Raw genomic sequence first — 24,314 nt, 5'->3', positions numbered from 1 at the left:
GAGGGTGGGTGAGACTGGTTATGAAGTGTGAGTAACAGTGAATGGTTGTGACTATGGTAATTAGAGGAAAGACTGAGTAAGAGGGCTGTAAACACATAAATGTATAACTGACCATTTAGAACTACTATGAAGAGTGAAGTAAAGAATGTATTCTGTAATGACGTATTAAACACGGGATTTGGAGTTACATTAGATACACCCACCAATTACAGAACAACAGGACAACAACATTATAACAATCTATCTGTCAATCACACTTCTGCAACATGTTTACCACAACACTTGCCTACAAACTACCAAATACACAGTTGGAAGATTCAGTCACTGCTAACTCAAATCTATCTACACACTTCAATGAACTAGTGTACTGGTTTGCCTTAAAAATACATACATCTTCCTAATCTTTGGCAGGCTCAGTTAACATTGTGTGTGCAGTTTATCTTACTCTGATGCTATACAAAATTTAGTTTATGCTTTTGTACAGTATAGTTTCAAGATGCCTCAGAACTTTGCTAGTCATTGATCCTGTTACTATGCTGATTACGTCCTTGCTTCTGGGGACAGCTGAATTATAGCGATTCATAAGCTTATACTCAACAACTTTCTGTAGTGTTATAAATGTTAATTATAGTTGAGAAGGGGCACTTGGGCTCCCAGGCTGTAAAGCTCTCCCCTCCTGTCACAATTCATAAGATCTATACCAAAGAATGACAGATGGTTACTTATAGATCATTAGCTTGTGTTTTGAGGCCAAAGCACTGGTAAAATCAGAGGGAAATCTCAGTAAATAACAAGCCCTGTTTCTGTCTCAGTGGTGCTTGGGGCCTTGAAAGCACCTAAATATTGATATGTAAACCAGAAATCAGTTTGACAAAATATATTCTTCTCAAATGTTTTAAAATAACAATGTAGCTTCATCCACCTTTGTGATTTATATAAATGAGAGACTTCAACATGTGTTTAGAATTTGCCTTTTGTTTTTGATCCCTCCTCCTTTGATTGATCTTATTCACCATAGCCATGGGTAAAACATCATTTGTTTGTAAGAATGACAAAGTAGGCTACAGCCAATCATGCTGAAGGCTTTAGCCACAGCCCAATAATCTTAAAAGACCGGCCTTGAAAACAGAAAAGTTCTCAATCTTGTTATGTGCTCTTGCTTTCCAAAATGACACTGTTAGGAATGGTTTTAGAACTCTAAATCTTTAAAGTTTGAATTTAAATCCTGTATTCATAGTTATCTTGTGTTTGCACTTGTGTATGAGCACAAAGAATAAGCATCTCACATGTATGTATGTCATACATATAGAATACAATATACAAATATCACAAGTCGTTATTATTTAACTACAGGTAACTAAATAGCTTTAAAGTATGTCTAATTGTGGTAGTGTTAACATTTTCTATTTTCTACCTTTTTCGACATCTGTGACTCCGTCATCTAGATGCCATATAAACATTTCCATTCACATTTAATTGACGTCATTTAGGTAGTAAACATAGTTCTAAATCTGGTTTTGGGGAATGATACAAACAGTTGATACAAAGATAATCCTCAATTAGATTAAAAGTTTTGGAACACAGAACACAGACAATCAACACAACTATCAAGGTTCTACTGGATCAATGAAATGAGCTACATGGGAATAAGATCAAGTTTAAAGATGTTTATGTGTGAGGAGGAGTAGCCCTGTGTCATTGTGCAATCACGTGTTTACTCGTTTGACCCAACAGAGCAATCTGGATTGGTTCTAATTGAATCCTACAAGGATAGCTAAGTACTAAATCACAAACAGTGACTGTTGGGCTGTTGTAGACTTACATGGCACATGTATAGGAATACCTGAATAATTGTGGGTTAAACACTGGGGAATACAACACAATCATGTTATATTGGAAACATGTTATGGGGAGTTGAGGGGGAAGGGAGTGAGCTTGGAAGTCAGTCCACAGTATATCAGTCCATTAAACCTTTGGTAATGGTCAGGTTTTGAGAAGAATAATCTACCTCCAAAGTCAGATTTGTAAGACAACAAAGAAAATAGAAAGAATACAAAAGTATCAGTGCATAAGGATAATATTAGGGTGTAGATTAGAGATTTGTATTTTTAGCAAGATTTTTACCAAACCGCATGAACATGTTTTTGTTGTTTCCTCCTAGGCCAATTAGAATACATCTTTCTTAATTTTACTATGTTATCAAAGATAAACAATACAATCTAGCTTTAACACGTTTAGTTAGCAGCAACCTGAATTCCACAGAAAACTGTGTACACCTTGACATGCAACTTTACTTTACTTAAAATCCATGGGAAGGAGAAGATGCATGACTGTGGACCCTGAAATATATCAACCCCATTTTACAAGACTTTTATCAAACAACAGGATTATCTTTCATTGTACAATAATGGTAAATTCAGAATTTCAGAGGGAAAAGACAAGAATATCGATAAACAAAGAAGGGTTAGAATACAATTTACATAAATGCAACTTAACAAACCATATGCTTAAATCTTTCAATAAAGCCCACACAAAAAAAGAGTAACAGAAGTAAAATAATAAGATGCTGGCAATGTAATCATACAAAATACACACCAAAAACCTTTACGGCCACTTATTCTTTCCTAACCCAAAAAGCTTGGCAAGGGAGGCAATAGTCAAAACCTCCTTGACTTTATTTAAACTGTGACTCTAATAAATGTAAATAAATTGCCCCTCCGAAAAGCTAATTAAAGCTAAATGAATGAATGTCTTCTCTGCTGGAGTATGGGTGTGTGTGCAGGTGAATCCTGGCAGAGGTAGTTAATGAGTGAAGCACACTGAGGCATGTCCTTAGGGCACATGGAGCACGAGCATCTTGCCAGGTGGCATGAGTGACGTCAGTACACCCACTAAAAATAGGGGTGACATATAGCTGCTTATGGCAGTCAGCCATTCCTTCTTTACATTGTTTTAACAAAGACTACATCATCTAAACAATGTATTTAAAATGCACAATCCATGTCACACAGTCAGAACAGATTTACTCTAGAGATGACAAACATGAAAAAGTTATGAATATGGCTTCACTTTAACTGCATGAGACATACACTGTAATCACTCATCTAAGACGTCTTCATTTTTGGAATGGAGTTTGACTAGATGGCAAGGGAATCATCAGACATCAACAGTTCAGGAGTCTATACTGTACTAAATCAGATTACATGGGCATAATGGCCACAGAATTCATTATGGCAGCTACAGTTACATTGAATTTTCTAATTTCTTTTTTAAGTGCATGCATTAGTACATGTTCTTCCCAAGTTCAAATGAGTGTATATTTATTAAACCATATATCACTGTGACGTGGCAGTAAAGTACTATGACACATGTCTTTACTATCAAAAGTGGACTAAGGTAGAAATTCAGCACTGAAATATTATAACATTTGTGAGTTCATGCTCTTGGAGAAGAAATGCATTTGTGAGCGAATCCATTTTGTGTGCCTTGGGAGAAATTCTCCCACCTGTCTGTGCGAATATTATAATTGGAATAAAGTGTTTACCTGCTGCCTATTCGACGGCCAGGACACTCTTGAAAACGAGATGTTCTCATCTCAAGAGGAACTCCTGGTCAAATAATTTTTAGATAGAGATACATCAATTGTGCAACATGTTATCGGTTTCAATACATGTTATGTTCCTTTTTTTCTTTTTCTTTTTTTTTACGAACCAGACAAGCACTTAACCAAATGCAGTCCATATAAACCAAAACATCCAGCACGGATCATGACATTGTTTTTCCCTTGTATGAGACAAAACCCCCTTATTTTTAAGTCCAAATGAACAGACTTAGTTCATAACACTTCTGTTTAGGAGAAGTGCTACTGAAGAGTGGGCAGCTCAGATTTGGAGTTGATATGTGACACACGGTTCTCAGCTGTTCAAAAAGCTGACCTTGCTTTTTAACAGAAAAGGGCAAATGTAGATCATAACTGCAAAGGTCTAAAGGGCATACACTTCAGAGGGTAGACAACCTCATAGTCTGCATGGCTACATGTATAGCCGGCCAGTGAGTATGCATGAGAAGAACCTCCCTGTCTAGCAGATGGTCTCCACGGAGGCATAACACATCTGAATATTGAGCTATATGGATTTATTGGGTTTGATTGGTCTATGGTGCCAATAAATGCTATTTTTTGATGCTGACTTGCCTGTCACAATAGTATTGCAATGTTGAGTCAATACTAGGGGTGCAAAGCAATTCAATATCAACATGCCTGAGTCAGGCAAATAAAAAGTACAAAATCCAAACCAATAAACAAACACAAACAACAGGAAGTAAATACAGACCACAGGCTTAATCATATTTGAGACAACATTGGCACACTATCGTTGCACAAACTCAACTTCTTGCAGCATCTATTATTTACTAGTGAGTTTACATTGTCCACAAATGCATTACCCTCATCTTACCTCATCAATTGCTTTAGCTTATACAAAAAATGGCAAGGCCAACTTTAAGAAAGGAAAGTTGCACACAAGATAAGAAGGCTACTTCATTCAAAAATTCCTTCAGCACAATTTGAACATGGGTTCCTTTTTGATGTTGTTTCTTTATTATAAGAACTTAATTATATGATTATAATTTAATTATATGCATTCTTTGAAACAGCTATCGCTTCTTTAAGTTTGGAGATTTGTTTATTTTCATGTTGAAATATTAGGAGGACCACAGTCTGAGACACATTCTTTTGCAAAGACGAAAATGTTTGAGGAGTGTACTTACACACAGTGGAACTAAATATAGTATCAATGTGCAATGTATGACTGGACTGTTGAGATACAGATTTAGTAAACAAGGTATCTCAGTTCATACATTTAAAAGAGATGCATTGGTGATTTTGCATTAAGTACAAAATTATGTAAGAAGAAAATGTTTAGAAGATAAATGGTTCATCTCTTCAGTGTGCATTCAATAGCAGATTACCTCTTATACTACCTCTTATTTCTGATATGAATATGCAAACTGGCAAAGGCACTTAAGAATGTAAGAAAGTATAGCTTACCAAGCTATCGGCTGTATTTGTTCCTTTAAAGATAAAAGATACTTTACATGGAAACATATAATGGTTTTGTAGAACAAAGAGTATGTATACAATATGAAAGGAGTGATCTTAATAAAAGGATGCAAAATGTACTGTAGTGCAATATTCTACAAGCATAGATATATGCATTCTACTTTTATGCGTGTGGGTCGATGTGAATATTGCAGGCAACCTATCCAAAAATCCTCAATCTTCCTTATCAAGTAGTCAAATTAATAGTAACAATTATATGAAGTGGCCCAGTTTTTTTTATATAACTCTAACACCTTTGTTTTGTATTATGTATTTATCTACAATATTTATTTTAAAAAAGAACATGAAGAAATTTACCAAGTAGAATATCAAAAAATGCCCTGCTACAATACATACATGTGCCCCTTTTTTCAAATGTATTTTTGTGTTTCAGTTTGTTTGATGTTTTTTTTGTTTTACTAATGAGCATGTTCCTCTATATGTTGTTCTAACAAACAACAGAATTAAAGAAACATGATATTTAGAAACCAAAGTGATAGGTAAGGGACTGGCCAGTCCTGCCTGTCTGTCTACAAGCCCAAGCCGTGCCAGGTAAAGCTGGGCTACTTATGGCCTCCCTGGTGTCACGATGCCCAGCTCAATGCCCCTCAGTAGTGGGGGAGGGGCGGGGAGTGGGGGGGTTAGTCTCTGGCTGGGGGGGGCAGGGGGAGAGGTGGCGGGGGGGGGGCAGTGCTGCTCATACCGAGGTGTGCAGATGGAGTGGAGGAGGGGCGGAGGCACATGCAGGTGAGGTTCGCCTCCGTCCACTCTCCGAGATCCAGTGTGGGGGGAAGGGGGGGTCAACACCAAACTGACAAGGAGGCGGACTGACTCCCTCCCAGACAGCGACATGCACTGCCTTCCATTTATTTATCAAAACATTCCTTTTTAAGCTATCAAAATTACTGATTTCAATATTTCCCCCAAAATGTCTTAGAGATAAAGATGGAAAAGGAGGAGAAAAAGACAAACATAACACAAAGCATACATTTCATGCATACAAGTGCTGTGAATAGGGGAAGGGGGGGGCAAACAAACACAATGGAAACAAGGCGACCAACGAGTCACAGTGACATAGCAAGAGCACCAATCAGACAAACAGTAGCAGAGAGTAGCAGGGAAAGGGGGACGCTTACCGATGCGGTCCAATCGGTCGATGGCCACGGTCTCGAAGGCGCGTCGCATCATGGGGTACTCCTCCAGCACCTCGTTGAAGTGGTCCACGGAGAGAGAGAAGAGGCGGCAGTACGTGTCAGCGCGCACGCTGGCCGTGCGTCTCCCCTTGGTCAGCAGGCAGATCTCTGAGAAAGTGACGCAAAAAGACATGCGCTCACTTGAATAATTACACTCCTGAACAAAGATCAGCTCTGTGCCATTTGTATAATGAAGCTCTCTAACACAAGCTTTCTAACAGAGATTACCATATAAATGAAGCTGGAGAGCCAAGCTACGACTGAGATGGCCGGGAGAACTTGGAAATGCATATAAATAAACCGACAGACGCATCAGTGGGGCTGTCACTGGTAGAATCCACAGCAAAGTCTCTTCATCATGTTGCCCATGGACTGATGCTGACACTGTCTTTCAGGTTAATTTTGCTTCCACAGCTTTTTACACAGTAGAGCAGGCAGATTGTAGCCAATGTGGACTGGTAAACACACTCCTCAAGTATGTTTACAGGCCGACAGAAAATAGCTAGCTTTTTGTTTGGCGTAGCTGGTAAGGAGTTGTGCTTGCAAGTCAGAGAGGTACCAGGATTGAGTACCATTGAGGGGAAAGATCAGGAAAACTGATGAGCAGCGGAACTACGACTTGTCACAGTAGCAAAGCACTTTTAATCATCTCAAATCGATTCAACACCGCAAGCATGAGGGAATTCTGCCCAGGCTTATTATAAACCTGGATTGATGATTCCTGAAGTTCAATGCAATTAAATATACACATTAAAGGCTAGGAAGTGTGTGTTTTTGTGTGTGTGTGTGAGGGGGGGGGGTGTTGTGTGTGGTGTGTGTGAGTGTGTGTGTGTAAGGGGGGGGGGTAAGAGGGGTGGCAAACTATGGGCAGTGTAGTTTGCCCCAGCAGGTGCTTCATATGGCAATGAAAAAAAGAAGTACTGGTGTCTTGGCTCAACCCTTTGTTGCCAGATGGCATGTTAGCCATTAGGACAGCAAGTACAGAATCTGCTCTTCTAATAACCTGATATGTACAACACAGGGACACAGGCATAATGAAACACCACAGTGAGCTACCTCCTCAAAATCTAACAGAAACCATAACCTTTGACTGCAGAGGATACCGTGTACTGAGTGTTCCTACTGGAGACGTGTTGCTCCGAACACAAAGTCACGTACGAGCAGACATGTTGTATCAGGACAGCATCAGTAAGCCGTTTGAGGACAATGCCCTTGACATTCTCCGGCCACATTTCCTCTGTGACGGGTGAGGAGGGAGGGGGAGAGAGATGCAGCCTTCAGGATGTGAGAATAGCGTTCTCAAGCTGTGGGTGTGAACAAGGTGTTAGTGCTGTTATAATGGAAAAAGTTGCATAAGTGCCATCTCTGTTGGCACAGGGTGAAAGAGAGAAAGACAGGAGAAGAGAACACATACAGAAAGAGACAGATGAAAGAGAGATGGAGAGAGAAAGAGAATCGTGTGGTGCAACATGACATGAGGGGGATGACACAGCCTTCACGACCCACTCTCACAACCAAACGCCTCTCTCTAATTACTTCATTACCCTCTAGTTCCAACAGGAAGTAGCACACTTTCATATAGTCAGAGAGAGAGAGAGAGAGAGAGAGAGAGAGAGAGAGAGAGAGAGAGAGAGAGAGAGAGAGAGAGAAAGAGAAAGAGAGAGAGAGAGAGAGAGAGAGTGGTGGGTGGTGTTGGAAAATGGAGAGAGACAAAGACAAAGAGAAAGAGAGAGAGATAATGAGCTGAAAAACACAAATTGCAGTTACATCTGGAGTTAATTGTATTTCACAGTTTGTGGCCAACTGCCCAAAGTAGGTTAGACGATTGAGTGGATGAACAAGAGAAGGGGTTTCTGTCACCATCACAAATGAGTGCACAATGAGATCCTCCTGGAGAGAAAATACTCCCATCGTCATCCGGAAGAGCGAGGGCATCTGTGTCCAGGCTACCATGCAAGAAGCCCTGTTAGCACTTCATGTGATGCAGTGTGACATATGTCAGTCGCCTTGTCACGTAATGTCACTGCCAACCCACAGGGTATTGTGGGTAATCTGCCATCACTTAATGTGCCATGTTTATCTGTTTCCCAAAGTAAACCCATGCCCTTTGGCAAGAAGTGGAAGTCCCAATGACTTGCATGTAAAGTCCCTTGGGGGTGGAAACTTAATGACTGCCTGTTACAGTGTTGTGTCATCTAACGGAAGGGGGAATAGACTGACTATTGTAGGGGGGATAATCACTAACTGCTTACATCTATAATGTATGCAGTTAGTGATTATCATATCCTATTACCAATAGGATCTGTTTGTTATTTATTATTGAAGTTTATGTATCAACAGGAAATCTCAGACTTTATATTTGGGTTTTCAGGATTTATCTTTAGAGCATGGTTCTGTCACAGAAAATATGAATATTATAGCATAGAAATAATATTGTTGGTCATTGGTGTAGGTAATTGGTCACCATACTGCAACCCAGTATGTTCCTTGCGCTATAGATAACCTGTGCCCCTCATCCCATTACCAGACCATGGTTCCAAACCCTGTCCTTGACACAAGATCAAGTTAATATAGTGGACTCTCAGTTGATGGACTCTGTCTTTTTCTCTTCTGGCCAGATTTAGGCCAAAGTAGCCGATAATAATACAATTCATTGAAGGGGAAGAGGAGATGGGGGTTCCTTACATGCCCAGCTGCTGCCAAGCCGGGCCTTATCGAATGTCATCCTCATGCAATGGGTAAAGATACCACCCACCAGCTGGGCAGCAGGATAGAGCAGGTGGCTGGCATCATCGCAACGTGGCAGAATGACTAGTACATCCTTCGTGCCTCCAGCAAAAAAAAAGAAAAGAAAAAGGAGCTTTGTTTTATTTAAATGTATTTTCCCATAAATCCTGTGGCTTGCCAAAAACACTTGATCGTACTTTATACTGTTTCCCAAGAAGAGCTACAAAAGATTATTGATCCCTAGTAGAGATTTTTCGTGAATGAATTCCTAATTTCCTTCCTAATGACCCAGGAATTAGTTCTTCAAGCTGCTTTGAGTCTGCCTGAAGCAGACTCCAGTTTCCTCTTAAATCACCTGTACCTGTTTGTCAGCAGATAACGAATATAATCATAAAGCATGAAGCTTCAATTCAAAAGCCTATTGATTTTATGTGCCCAAGCATGATTGAATTATAACAGTACAAAAATAAGATTATTCTGAATATTGGAGTTGAGTCTAACCAAGGGACCTGATTCCTCAACCGGCCCCCTGTAGCTAGCTCTGACAGGGATACAATGGGTTGTTTATCACTCCCGTCAACCACTGTTAAATCTAGTTACAGTACAGGCCAGTGATTACTCCCCAAATGAGACACAACAGGTAGATAATGTTTGTGTTGCCTTCTCTGTCTTGAGCAGTCGTTTTTCATTTACTAAGGCTAATAGTGTTAAGTTTAAATTCAGTAATCATTCTTTAACTAAATGTCCAAGGACTTACAAAAATATCTGCTGCAGTTCACGTGCTATATTTGTCAGATTATCCTCTAGAAGTCAGATCATAAAGTTACTGCTTTCCAGCCTGTGCATGTGGCAAATCGGAAATTATTCTTACAATCCTGAGGCACCTTAGTCCGTTGGGGGGGGGGGGGGGGACATAAACAATCATAGAAAAAAGTAGGATCCTCCAAAATACAAGAAACTTGCTTGATGACTAGACATCTGGGTTTTGACATAATTCAGAATGTTAACTACATTTCAACGAACTGGACAGCTAAATATTGAGGTATTCTGGGGAATCATTCCATAAATTAGGGAACAGGAACAACCAGAGTTGCCATGGTGCAGGTTGTAGACAGATAACCTCTGTGTGTCCTTGGGGCAAGCCTGATCACCAGGAAGGCTCTCTCCACCCGCCAGATGAACCTTATGTAAGTCAGCTTGTGCAGTGGCTAATGAGAATCAACATCTACACTGACGGAACTGTAATGGCATCAAACAAATGGCTGCGGGCAAGAGAGTTCACACATGCATGTATTGTACAGTATGTAGCTACTGCAAGTGCATAGGAGTATGTGTTTCTGTGGTTATGGAAAAAAGGGAGATTTGTGGTAATTGTGCTGATTATCCAAACCTTTTAAAGTGCATATATTCAACTATTTTGGCGGATTGAAAAATGTTACTGGAAGACTAAACTGGGCTTTGTACCTCCAAAGTAGGATCCGTCTGTGAGCTTCATCTCCTTGTTGAGCTTTGTGATAACACTGGCCACTCCGTGTTGGATGAAGTACATCTTCTTGCCGACCGTCCCCTCACGGATGATGTAATCATTGGGCTGGAAGACCTCAAACTTCAACTTGCTCAGCATACCTGTCACAAAGTTAGGGTCTGCATTGGCAAACAACGGCATTGTCGCCACCAGTTTACGGCAATTGAAGTTGACGATTTCCTGAAAAAAAGGGGGGGATGCATTAAAAGCGGAACAATATAATACAAAAAAAGCCTCTGCAGAATGACAATTCCAGCAATTAACATTTCAACGTTCCATTATGATGCTAACTGTTAAGATGAGTTAATTAGAGAGAGGATAATAATTTAACCCACAAAAACCAAGTAAAGCAAGATAATCTAATGCCTAATGTTTCAGTGTCAAATTGTCATATTGGATGCATTTTGCTGCTTGTTCCTTGGTATCTATAAATTGCTTCTCATCATTTTTGTGAAACTTTCTACAGCTATTTTGCTGAGATGAGCTTGTTACCCCCGGCACCAACTAGTACTGTCCCTCCCTGGTTACCTTAGTTGGCAAAATATTGTTTCCTGTTTCCTGTTTCCTGTACTGCTCAGCACCTCTGCCCTTGTTGTTGTGCTGATTCCACCCTGTGTTTGCAAATTAAGGTAATGTCTCGCATTGTTCCTATGCAGGACGAGTGCTCTTCTGTGGGGATCTGGGAAGGACAACTAAAATCCGGGCTGGGTTGGACCACATTGGGCTGTTCTGATTAGACTTGGCTTGGCCGGCCAGGCAGGGTTGAGCTGGCTGCGCTGTTTGTTAGCTCAGGCTGAGATGGCAATCTCAGCCCAAAGCTAAAGGGTTCTGACCCCAATCATGTACAACGAATAATAAATTAGATAGCTGCCAGTGCTCAGCAAAGAACTCCAGTGGGAAAACAATCTTTAGACTTTGTCTATTTAAAGTAAAGTCTTCACATGGCAGGGCTGCTACTGACCTCCGAAAACTTCAACCTGTTTTTTTCCCCTCCGAGCATTTTCCCCAGAACTCCAGACTTCCCAGGTAACGTCTTGCTAGGTCATCACCAGAGAAAATGTCTTGTTTCTGGGGTCTCACTCGGGTTCTACCCTTAATGAGGGTGAGCTGCCTGAGTGATCCTATTTAGGCCAATGATATCTTGCTTTATCTGGGCAAATTGTCCATGCATGTGTTCCCAGAATCTGTGGAAAATTGATTTGTGCAGTGTGTTCTCTTCATTTGTCACAAGGTAGTTGAGATACTATGTAAACAGGTGAGGTGACGCTCAATGCCCAATTAAGGTCCCAGGAATAATAACAAGCCTCTTCCTCAGAGAAAGATGTTTATTTTTTGTCATATGTCATGTCTTTGGAACCAATGAATAGTTAGAGAAGCAAAAATGTTCTCTCTTTGCTAAAAGGTATTATGATGATACTAAAGAGGTATTACATGCTATTATTAACATATTTAGAGTGATGTTGCCCATTGCAGTAATTCAACCAACTCTGAGTGGGTAATTACAACCTTGTTCAGACTCTGTGTAGATCAGTATATAACATAGTCTGACCAGGAATATATCAACCCCTCCTCACCTCTTTGAGTGGGTCATTGAGCTCACTGAGGATGTTGTCCTCGTCAAAGATCTTGCCCTGATAGCGATGCTCGTAGTAGTCATGGATCTTCTGACGCATGTCCGCAGGCAGCTTGTGAAAGGACATGTACTGCTCCACTTGTTTGTACTGGAAGGTTGGGCAAAACAGAGAAATGTCAATAAACAGTGCAGTTAAACAACAGCCAGGTACAATGACGTAGAATATAATTTGTTAATGTTTGTTATTTCAGTTTGAAACATGAGAAAACAGTATTGTGGAAACGTTAATAAAAAGAAGTGGAAATAAAAGGTTTTGACAATCTGTGACTGAAAGGTGCATTGGAGTTCACAATCATTTAATACTAAACCCTTTTTCAAAGGACACAGAGGAAATGTTTGCGTCCTTGGCTCAATGGTTTCTTTCAACCTTGGTATTGAGGGCAGGCACAGCTAGGCTCATTGGCTGGGTCAGTGTGGAGGGAGGTGGCAGGTGGCAGTACAAGCCTGGGGGCCTATCAGACCAAGGTAAGAGCTCAGAGGATCTCCAAGGTGTCAGCGGGTTCTTTCTAGAGAGACACGTGATCTACTGTGAGCCACAGAAACAGAACATTTTCAATCACCCTTTTGTGAAATTAACAGGAATGAAGAGGTTAAAAAATGTAAATAATATATGGGTTTGCCTAGATGATAATGCCAAATACTGACAACGTTTTGACCCTGCCATTCTGCACACATGATATCTCCACTGATTCAACTCAACATTAGAACTACTTCAATCCACTACTCTTCCCACGTTCGCACATTTGAATCCATGCATACTACATAACTTGAGGAGTTCCTCATTGAACCCATAGTTCAAAGAAGTACAGTATCTCTAAAGTTTCTTTGTTGAATCCTGGGTCAATGTCATTGCATTGATCCAAGAGCTTTGACAAGGCAATGCTATGGTACTAGAACATGAATCTGGTGCAGAGACAGCAGAATGGTCCAACTGTAGACATCTGAACCAAGAAATGAGGTGGAAAACCCCCCACCTGAAACACACTCCCACAGATCCCTCCATCTTGTCACTGGTGAAACGTAAATCTGAGAACACTAAGAATCTTGGCTCTCAGATAAACGGTAATGCTAAGCTTTTTAACCATTATAATGTCATTATAAATGTATGAATTGACGGGAGTATTCAGATTCTCCAATTTGGTGATACAGTCGGGAGGGATGGACTAATCCAATTCCCGTGGACTGAACCAAGCACGTCAGCCCGGTCAGCCACCTAAAGGCAAATATTGACTCCCTGCCAAATGCACATCACAGACACTCTGCTCCCCTATTAGCTCAATGATGTATGTAAATAGAGGATGCTGCATTGTCTGCTGGGAGGGAGACACTGCAGCAAGAGAGAGAGAGACAGAGAGAGAGAGAGAGAGAGAGAGAGAGAGAGAGAGAGAGAGAGAGAGAGAGAGAGAGAGAGAGAGAGAGAGAGGTACGGAAGGGTACTTCAACAGCTCATCCATTTTAATCAGCTGGAGCTCTGCTTACTCACACAGGTACATGACTGGGGTATGAATTTAAACGTCCACTCAAAGGCCACGCCACAAAAAAATGATCCCCGGTAACTAGAGGGACGAGTAAGCACATGCTCAAGTAACCAGAGGCACAAGTTATCCTCAGAGGCAGGTCAAAGGCAACGTACAATTGCAGCAGGGCCACAATTGAGCCAAGGTTAGGCCGACATGGTCTCTTAAATGAAATTTGTCCATGTGACAAAAGCCTGTCTGCTCCCCATGTCTGCATTGTTTTCTGTACAGCTGTGATGAGGAGATAAGGGGCCAGGCTTTGTTTGAGGGAAATAGATTCTGTTGGAATATGGTACAAAGTTGGGGGATATTTTAAGTCTAATACGAGGCTGAGGTATTACATCAGTGACAGCTATTTATGTGTTCAGAATCTATAACATACTATGTGCTCTAATGTAGAGCCTTTCTCACTTTGTTAGGTCTGCTGAAATGACTGCAGCTGCACCCAAGTTCAGCTGTTGACCGGGGCCTGAGTACCGCAGTGAGGGGGCATCTATTAGACACGGCTGCTATCCATACCCTCCCACTCTCTCCTTCCTGCCCAGTATGCCTCCATTCCTCACCATCACTTGGTTGGATTATTCCCTTTCCCCCTTCTCTCTCTTCCATCCTTCCGTCCATCTTTCTTCTATTTCTCCCTACAGCCCTCTCCTCCGTGACTCCCTCCATCCCTCTACTCTAGCTGAACCACCATCCCTCTCCTCCATCCTCTCCATCCATCCCGGCGGCACATTTCTCACCATCCCTTTATCCATCTGCCCATCCCTCCCTAACTCCCTCCAGCCCGCATCCTTCCATCCCTGCCCCCCCCCCCCCCTTGTAGCTGGGACATGGTGGGTGAGATGAGCATGGAGCGAGGCCCTCAGCTCTGCCTGCCAATCCTCTGTGGCCACTCTCCTGAGCCGCACGGCCATGCAGCAAATCCTCCCAGAGGTGGCATGGCAGCCACTGTGCTTCACTGGGTTTGAGTCGTTACAAACATGGATTGAATCCACGGATGACTATGTCGTGTCGAGCGCACGCATTGTAGTATATGGCATGGTTAACGCATTGACAAACCACTAGCATCATAAGAATACAGAGTTTAACATGCATTGTCCAACATGTATTGGCAAACACATGAATGTATTGTATTGCAAGTCTGTCATGGAATATTATGGTCCTCAATAGCGTTCCAGTCGTCTGCCCGTAACAAAGGTTAATCACCCGTTCTGATCTTTGATCAAAGCAGCGGGAGGGAAACGAGCCAAGATAATGCTGCCGACACAATGCCAAAGATATCTGACTGAGACAATTCATTATTGGTAGAGAATGAGTTCTTTCATCATTAAAGGAGTATCAAGAGGATCTTAGTGATGACACTGATGTTGAATGACCATCCTGCTACAGTGTAGGTGGTGCTCCTCCCATGAACATGTTCCTATCATCTATTGGTCCTAACAGACTAACATTGATATATATTTGAGCAATCTCATCAAATTCAACTACAGCTATGGTCTGTGGTACCATTATAGATATGCAAATGTATTCATTGATAACAATGTAAATTACATCATAAAAACCCAACAATATGAGGCAAAAGAATGTATTAACTGTTTGATCTATTTCTATTGACCACGCATTGAACGGCTGGACTGGCAAGGTCAGGACATCATATCTAAATGAAACGATTTCAGCTAATGCTTTTAAACAGGCGAGACACGAGTTAATAAACTGCTTTGTCTATTTGGGGCCTGCCTTGTCATTGTCACCCACAAGGTGACTCTACTGATGTGTCCTTCCCTGATAAGGCTGCTGCCTACCTAGGAGAGGATAATTGATGTGCGTTATGTGTTCAATTCAGTTGAATGTGCGTCTAAGACAGAGTGTGTGTGTGTGTGTGTGTGTCTGTGTGAGAGTATGTATATATGCGTGTGTATATACATGGACGTTTTTGTATCCATGTGTAAATTTGCAATGGATAAACAGTGGTTATTAACATGCCATGTAGAGGACAGAGCTGCACTTGTTTAACATAAGTGATGTTACTTTGTTCCCATGTGTGAGATCATCTCTGCCGAAACTGACACTGAATCATCAGAGTCAAAACGCAATGAGTGAATGATGGTTCATTCAACCACCAGTGTTTCTGAGAACTCTGAATTTGTCAGCGGTTCACACAGATGGTGGTTGCTAGGTTTTGCACATTGGATAATCACCTACCCTTGCAACTATGATGTAACAGGGATGTAACAAAAAATATTCAATTCCCGAAACGTTTTCATGATAGCACCCAAACAAACATGGCTGCTGAAGCGTCTGTCTATCAACCTTTGCAACCAAAGCTGGTTATCCGCTTGGGAAAATCCTCTTTGGTGATCTGTGAGTTTACAACCCCTCAAACTCATCCCCAATCCAGCAGCGATTAAATAAGCACTTTGTTCCATATGCGCAAATTAAAATACTTTGACAAAAAATGATCTTGCTGATTTATCCATCACAAAAATATACAATATTGAAATATCTTAAGTTATGAACATCTTACCTTCTCCTGGTACTGCCTGCGAGAGGAATCTAACGATTGGATGAGAGCGGTAGCGTGTCCGACGAACATGGCGTAGCAGGTGGCACCAACGATCATGCTCAGCATGGTAATCCACAGGTCGGACATGCTGACGGGTGCCCGGGCACCATACCCTATGCACAGCATGTGGCTCATGGCTTTGAAGAGGGCGTACGAGTACTGCTTACCCCAGGAGTCGTTCTGCAGGGGGAGAAATAGGAATGGTGGGGGAAGTTACGGGACAAACAGACACTCCAGTAGCAATCAATGAAAACAGACAGCCTGACAGCCAGGAAAGCATGCCACATCCCTCTCTTTGATGGATCACTGAATCTCCACAGAAAGCTCTGCTAACACAGTCTGCATGCTTGAGAGCCTCGTGCTCAAACTGAGTGGCTAAACTTTCTCCCTTCTCAACATCTCTCTCACTTCATCTCCCTTCCTCTCTCACTCCTTGTCTCCCTCTCTTTCTCATGTGCCTCTGGGTGTACAAACAATCAATGGCTGGGATGTGCTACTAATCAACATACATAACTCGCATTCCCTTTGGATGGCTGACGTATTCAGACTCAGGCCCAAGAATCCTTCACCGTGAGCGAGAGTGGAAGAGAAACTGGCCTGGATTCTGGCTTCCCTGGACGACTGTTACAAGTGTTTTAATAGGATTTAGTGTCAGAAGCAACGAAGCATAAACTAGGGACTGGCAGGGCGTCCTGTTTCAGTCCACACACTCTCATCAAGTCCTCTCATGGTCCACACTACACTACACATTCTATATAGAAGAGAACCTTTGACTGTCTTGGTTTTTGCACAATACCATTTGTACCACTTTGAATGTGATACAGTATATATAGCATACTGTATACTAAGCAGTGAGCCAATGCAAATCCTGCGGTTCCTCCAGATGTCTCTGTACCTCTGGGTCACAGTTGGGTTTTGAGGTCTCCCCACAGGTATAAATCCTGCTGCCTGCTGAAAGCCATGCAGCACTGGCGCCTGCTGCACCTGTAAAGCCGGGTAAGGCCCATTCTGGAGACGAATGTGAGTGTTTTCTGGTGCATCCTTGTAGTGGTTGCCGAGTTGCTGACTATACTGATTGTTTTCCCCGTCTGTGAAGTAAAAGTGCTGAGGGAGCGAGCTGAAGTTCCACACCTACACAGCAATACTTTACAAATGACACGCAAACAGTATTGTTCATCACTGTGAACTATCGGTGTCACACTATCTGATAAAGTATGTGATGTTGCCTTTGTCATCTTGCACCTTCCCTGTCCCGTCTCTCACTACAGTGTTGTCTACCACTGTGTGCGGTCCAGAACAAAGATGAGTTCTAACCACTGATTTTGATCAATATAAATTTAGATTTTTGAGTGCAGGGTTAGCTAAGAGTGGGAAAAATTTCGCAAACCAATAGAAAGTGTGCATAGTTAAGCTGACCTTATCCTTCATCAGAATCAAAACATACCTTTCAGAATCTCTGATGGATTATCCGAATAAGGTATATCATCACTTCAAAACATAAATCAAAGTACTAAATACAGGCTAGTGTTTGTTAAATTGTTCAATCTGAATTTATATGGTTGTAAACATCAAGTCATCTCCGGCATAAACAATTTTGCCTGCTATTTTCAAAAGAGAAATTGTGCAATTAACCAACAACATTTTCACTCCAGGGCTCCATAGAGCCCAAGACATTGAGGTAGCACAGCAAGGAACCAATAGGTTTTTGGATTTAACAAACTTAACATCAACAAAACAGGGAAAGTTCGCAGCAGTATATCCGGACTGAGGAGAAAAAAAGTGGTGCAAATTATGACAAAAGATGCCTTGTTGAACTTGATGCAGATTTATGAATGTCTCTGAATATGTAATTGATAATAGATTGAGGCCTAATTATATTGTAGAGTTAACACCAATACATTCATACTGGTCACGATCAAATGAACAAAGTTACATAAACCCTCTTGTGTGTAAGCCTATGATGCCAATCTGTGCCCACCCTCCTCCGTGGCACTGCCAGGAGAGATGCCCTGGCAGTGCATCATAACAATGGTTCTTTTCAATCCCACTGAGAAAAAAAAGCTCAAATTGTTTACAAAACAAACCATATTTTACGATCACAGTAATCCTGTCAGCAGCATTACATCAGAAACAATGTGATAACAAAAAATCTGCCACGGCTAAGCAGTGCCCAATCTGTTTCTAAAATTTGAGGCAGGAAAGAAGGCTTCCAATGACAATTCAAAACAGTGGATATATTTTAAGCAAGGGGTCAAAAGGACTCAAGGAGACATATGTAGTTTCTCATTCGAAACAAGACGTAAGATTCTAATGGGTTGAAAACGACATAGAATAGCAAAAATCACTAAGCCCTAGAAAAGGGAAAAAAAGGCAAAGGGATTTCAACCACCCATGTCCTCCCACGTCTGTTTATAAATTCTGGCGCATAAACTGTTTACCAACAATACTTTAACATTCATCCCCAAGGTTTCAACACTCCAGAAAACAATTCTGTGGCATCGATCCAGTGAAAAGCCATGAAATGACATTTCACACAGCAATGAATCTGCATTAGCATGGCGAGGAGGGCCCCGAACTTGCCTCCTGAGTATTCACTGTGAGGACAGTGGGCGCGGCCTGTTAGGAGGGGGCAGTGGATTTGCTGGGGATGGTGAGGAAAGGGCAGAGGTGTGCCTAAACAGCTGCTCACCATGCCTAGATGGTTGGTGTTCAGAACTCTAGTTTTGATTTGGGCTGATTCACTGGAAGTGTTGGAATACCATGCACCACCCCACACACACCCACACCCACACTTAACCCCCCCTCCTGCAACACACCCACACCCACACTTAACCCCCCCTCCTGCAACACACCCACACCCACACTTAACCCCCTCCTCCTCCCCCAACAGGCTCCCCTCCCTTAGCTCATGGAGACAGCTTCATTATCTTGTCCAGTGATTAAGTAAATGCAGTTCCAAAGAGGAAGGAGCTGCTCTCATGCCATTAGTCATGTAGATAACCAGCCTATACCCCAAATCTATGCCACTCAGCAGTATCTTCAACCCCCCCCCCCATCCCTGCCTGGTAGGGAAGAAAGGAGTGTGTGTGTGTGTGGGGGGGGGGGGGGTGATGCAATGCAGTCCATATCTGAGAGAGATTAAAATACTCCAGAGGAAAGCACATTGAGCCTGGGAGAACTTTTGATCTGATGCTGCAGCGACAGTCACATCTGTGACAGGGTGAGCATGAAATTAAGTATTTATACCTACTGTGGCAAGGAAAACGTTTGTTCTCATACTGTGTATCCTTCAAGTAGGAAACAAAAAGAATCACAGCACCAAGCAGGGCATTTAAGTGTGCGTGGGGTGTGAAGATGGCATTGACAATAAAATAAAACTTTATTAGCAACATCTTCCCAAGGAAACATGGATGATGTGTGATGAGTCAGGAGGTGCATGTCTGGGCTGGTCAAGGATTTGACTTCAGAATCTGGGAGGGTCCTGTCAACACATTGCTGCCTTGCCTCGGGTCTTTTGGTCACACAATGTCCCTTACACTGGCAGTGAGACACAGAGACACATGTAGAGACACTGGCAAGCAGCTTGAAGTATTTTTAGACCAACTTTGGATCTCATATCATTATGGCAACCCAAGGAATGTCATGCTTAAGGGTAAAAAAAACTATTTGACAAGTGAAGCATCTGGTCCTGTTAGAAAATATCCCAACCCGTGTTGGATGTACTAGCCCTTTGTCCCTCGTAGCGACCCTCTCCAGGAACCTCAGCTTAAAGGGAACACGCTGGGCTGCAGACTAGCCCTTTAGTTCATTTTCATCTGTATCGATCTCTCTGAAAAGATCAGGAAAACAGGTTCGCTTCACGCCGGGGGAACTATTGATCACATGTTGTGTGGGCAGGAGAGACAATGCTCCAGGCCAAACGAACTGGCAACGTGAGGTGAATCAATGCCTTTAATGGTTCACCAATGATAATGATTAATCACTTGACGTAATTACATTTGTGTAAGCCTTTAACTAAAGTTTTTGTCCCATAATGCTTCACAGGATTCTGTGCCGCACTACCCATTCCACGGGTCATTAAAACTCATTGGAAAACAATGCAGAGGGTCAAAGGTGCTGTTTTAATTCTTGTATGAACAGCAAATGATCTATGTAGCCCACTGGATGAACGCATTACTGTAAAGAAGTGGTTCTGAGCAGACTGACCCTCTAGCATGGACACTGATGAAGGGCAATGATATAATTCCATGATCATTTGGTTAGATCTTAAGTTCAAATGTCAAATTCTCTCTCAGGCTTGAGCTGGTTCTTTCACTGCCTTACACAAAAACAATAGAGTGGAATTAGGATGGGTGACACTGAAAATAGGCGGCATTTTCACTGCTAGTGTGGTGGCTTAGAGCAGTTTGTGTGCTTGTGAATCCCTGGGATACAAGTCTGCAAGGGTGAGATCCTTGGGTGAGCGTTTACAATCAGCACCCAGGAGGCTAGCATGCCTACCAGTACTGTAGCTCAGCCCAAGCTCCCTAGAGCTTTTGACCTCCCTTGGAGACAGAGTGAGAGAGAGAGAAAAAGATAGAGAAGCAAAGAGCGTGTGAGGGAGTGAGTGGGTGAGAGAAAGGGAGTGAGAGAGGGAGAGAGAGAGAGAGAGAGAGAAAGAGAGAGAGAGAGAGAGAGAGAGAGAGAGAGAGAGAGAGAGAGAGGAGAGAGAGAGAGAGAGAGAGAGAGAGAGAGAGAGAGAGAGAGAGAGAGGAAGGGAATGAGAGAAAGGGAGTGACAAAAACACAACGTATGACATATTTCTACTTTAAATATATACTGTATATATCAAAATAAGGTATCATGTTTTCCTTAGATCATCTTTAGAGGGCACCTTCAGATGGATGACAGACTGCATGCTCCCCTGCACCGTAATCGCAGCTGATGCTGTGCTGCTGACCCAGCAGAACAAAATCTAGCACAGGTGTTGTGATGTGCTGTGTTGTAGAAAACACACTGCTTACACATACACGATCATCAACCGCTCATTGCTCTGTTCCAAACAAATGTTTTAATTGCAAAATTAGCTTCTACCACCAACACCAGATCAATAAACATTGTCAACCTCTCCCAAAGTCATCCTGTCAAACATTTTTCCTAAAAAATGTATTAAGAAGGAAAGCAAATGTAGCAGGTTTTCCTTGATGGGAGACATTGACCTCCCCGAGTGCTGAAGCAGTTGAGAGTCTGGCTCTGCCTGGAAAGCTGCTAAATGAAGACTGCTATTTGACCAGGCCAGGCCAAACATCTATTTAAGACTGAGTCAAAAGCAACGTCTTCGAATGATTAGGACACCCAGGCCAGTTTATTTTCTTCTTTATTTCAGTTCATGCCTATCCATTAGAATCCACGTGTTCTGCACACTGAGCACTATAAGGAAACATTGCGTAACTGTATTCAGTTCCCTCTCAACCCATGTTACCTAATACAATGTTTAGCGAAAGACCTAGAAACAATGATGTATGGAATCATCAGAGACTAGCCATGTCCTTCAAAGTGCATTATATCTGCTTAGCATGCTTTCAAAACAATCTAATCTCTGGGAGGGCCGAAGATGTCATGATGACAAGGGATTATCAGATGAATGATTCGTGCACTGACATTCATCCATCAGAACTTACTATGGTTCAGGGGGATTTGTCGCATGTTCACCAGAACAGCTCATTTTGTACATTTTTTTCCACTTTCTTCATCCCTCATTGGAAAACCTGTTCACTATCCAACAGTAGAAGTCATACCAGCGCTGTCCACAGTGCTGTCTTGCTCGCAGGATACTGCCTCACACACTCAGCTCCAGAATCATCAACACATCAAAGTCAAAAACAAAACAAAAAATGATCAAAGAAGATAAAAAAAGGGCATAATACTTACAACCATACCGTTTAGCGACACCCAGCAATCCGGAGGGAAATCTTGTAGGAGAGGCACCAGGAACTGGAGACACCCATCCCAGTGACAGAGGAGCAGCATCATCCCTATCAGATTAAAGATTCTTACCACAGCACTGGCCAGGTCGTAGGTCATATGGAAGATCTGCCAGAAGAGTGGGAAAAAAGAACAGAGACGATCACTGTCAGTCCACAAGCAGGCTCCTTAACATGAACCATTCTCCCCTCTTTATCACACTGTACCCTCACTGACAACAGATGTTAGAACGACTAGGAACAACTCGCAGTTTGCGAGTTGAGATGATCTGGACATAGGACATAAGGCCTTTGGACGTAACGATACAAGGATATACCATTGAAGAGAAAGGAGATTAGTTGGCTTTCAGCACAAGTGCTCGGAGACAGGGGAGGGAGGATACATCTTGTAGCCCACACAGCATCCGAACTCACATGGCAGGAAGGTAAGGTGTTGGCCAGGGGCATGGACACTGACACTGACATGCTGAATAGGGAGAGCAGCATGGAAAGTACGCTTGATTGACCACCTGAGACTGCCTTCTCTTCCAGGGAACTGTGTAATTCACAGATGTTGTGCTGTTCATAATTCAACATGGACACCGTCCAAAGCAAACTGACCAGTGGAGCAAAAAGAACAGACCAGCTAAGTGTGGACTCGGAAGAGATCAAAACAAATCCTCCTGAACTACAACTGACCTATAATCCAGCTCGAGGTTTAACACAAAGGATTTGGTTTTGAATACAAAGTGTGACGCTCCTCTCCTTGGTCTCATCAAACACAAAATGCCAAACATCAAAAACCTACCAAAGACATTGGTCTTAGTTTTAGAGAACAGTATGTCTGAACCTTAATGTGATAGGAGCCACCAATTGGTCACTCTGCATCTTTGGTAGAGATGTAAGAGAGGTGACAGGCTGAACAGGTTTGAGAATTAGCGAGAAATCTCTGACATTGCTCCTGAACAAAGAGAATCTCCTTCCACATGCCTCAGTGGCTGCACGGCTAATTCAGCTGTTCGTATTTGCATGAAAAACCCATAATTTATTTCCTGGCTGGTTATTCCATTCTATCTTTTTTTGGCCTGAGCTCAATTCCTTTCACGAAAGAAAACTGTGAACGATTCCTTGTGACAAGTGCCAGTTTTGCATGATAAACCTGCCATCAACCATTCTGTGAAGCTCAGCAAATTGTAGAAATGGCCCCCCCGTGCCCAAATGAAAGGCTTATCTGAGGCCTCAGGTACTGTAATGGTTATCTATTTTTAAGGTGATGGGATTGCTCTCGCCATAAACTGCTTAAGTCACTAATGCATGAATTTAATGGTATTTTAATAGGCTCCTATGGTATACTGCAGCGGACTGCAATGACGGATTAAAAAGTTAATTTTATGCTCAACAAAATTCACAGACAGTGAGAGATGGTGACCTTTTGTTTCTGGTTAGTTTTCTAAATTATTGCCTTGGGATATGACCAGTTGCTCTGCTGTGGATTCAAGGTCAAAAAACTGTCATTATAACTATTGGGGGTGCATGGTATTACTCTTGGGTTATACAAACCTTGACAAAGTTACACACCCATGGTAATTACTCTATTACACAGCATACTGTATAATATAATCCAAGATAAGACCTTTCAGTAGTAACATTAAAAGGTTTGTAAATCTACTGAGCTTTCAAAATAGAAACACTGAGGTATGTCCATAGTAATAAATATGCAAATAAATATGGCTGTCAAGAAAGAAAAAGGACCAGATGAACATTTGTTGGAAATGTGTGATCGTAACAGGTCAGAGGTTCTCCTGTTTCTAGAAGAGGACAGTTTACTAAACATCGATCATATCCTGCTGGAGTTATGGAGACAAGGAAAGACAACATGGATACTGTTCCAAAGATGACACACCTTCTCCTCCAGGGGCAGTTCTTCAAGGTCACACAGTGTTATAACATTTCACATAGAGTTTATTAAAAACCAAGCTAGTAATTCCACATTAGTTTAATGATAAGGGACAATAATTAAAGAATATGGCCAATTAAACACTATCAAAAAAACATAAAGATTATTATAATTAGTTAGATGACTTTATTTCTGTAATTTGTCATGATAAGTAATGAG

At 42.0% G+C, this 24,314-nt stretch overlaps 1 protein-coding gene across 1 annotated transcript in view; it reads right to left on the bottom strand.

Moving 5' to 3' along the window:
* Positions 1–24,314, bottom strand: part of hcn1 (hyperpolarization activated cyclic nucleotide-gated potassium channel 1) — a 46,027-nt gene that overhangs the window by 1,914 nt on the left and 19,799 nt on the right. Inside the window, exons 3-7 of the mRNA XM_084688009.1 lie at positions 22,167–22,328; positions 16,218–16,436; positions 12,118–12,264; positions 10,483–10,723; positions 6,235–6,399 (exon numbers count right to left, since the gene is read on the bottom strand). Coding sequence (XP_084544135.1) covers positions 6,235–6,399; positions 10,483–10,723; positions 12,118–12,264; positions 16,218–16,436; positions 22,167–22,328 — 934 coding nt within the window. The remainder of the gene's footprint in view (positions 1–6,234; positions 6,400–10,482; positions 10,724–12,117; positions 12,265–16,217; positions 16,437–22,166; positions 22,329–24,314) is intronic.

Source organism: Hypomesus nipponensis, chromosome 22, assembly GCF_054491055.1.
Source record: "Hypomesus nipponensis isolate SF chromosome 22, ASM5449105v1, whole genome shotgun sequence".
Taxonomy (NCBI): Eukaryota; Metazoa; Chordata; class Actinopteri; order Osmeriformes; family Osmeridae; genus Hypomesus; species Hypomesus nipponensis.
This window is presented reverse-complemented; position numbering and strand designations above follow the sequence as displayed.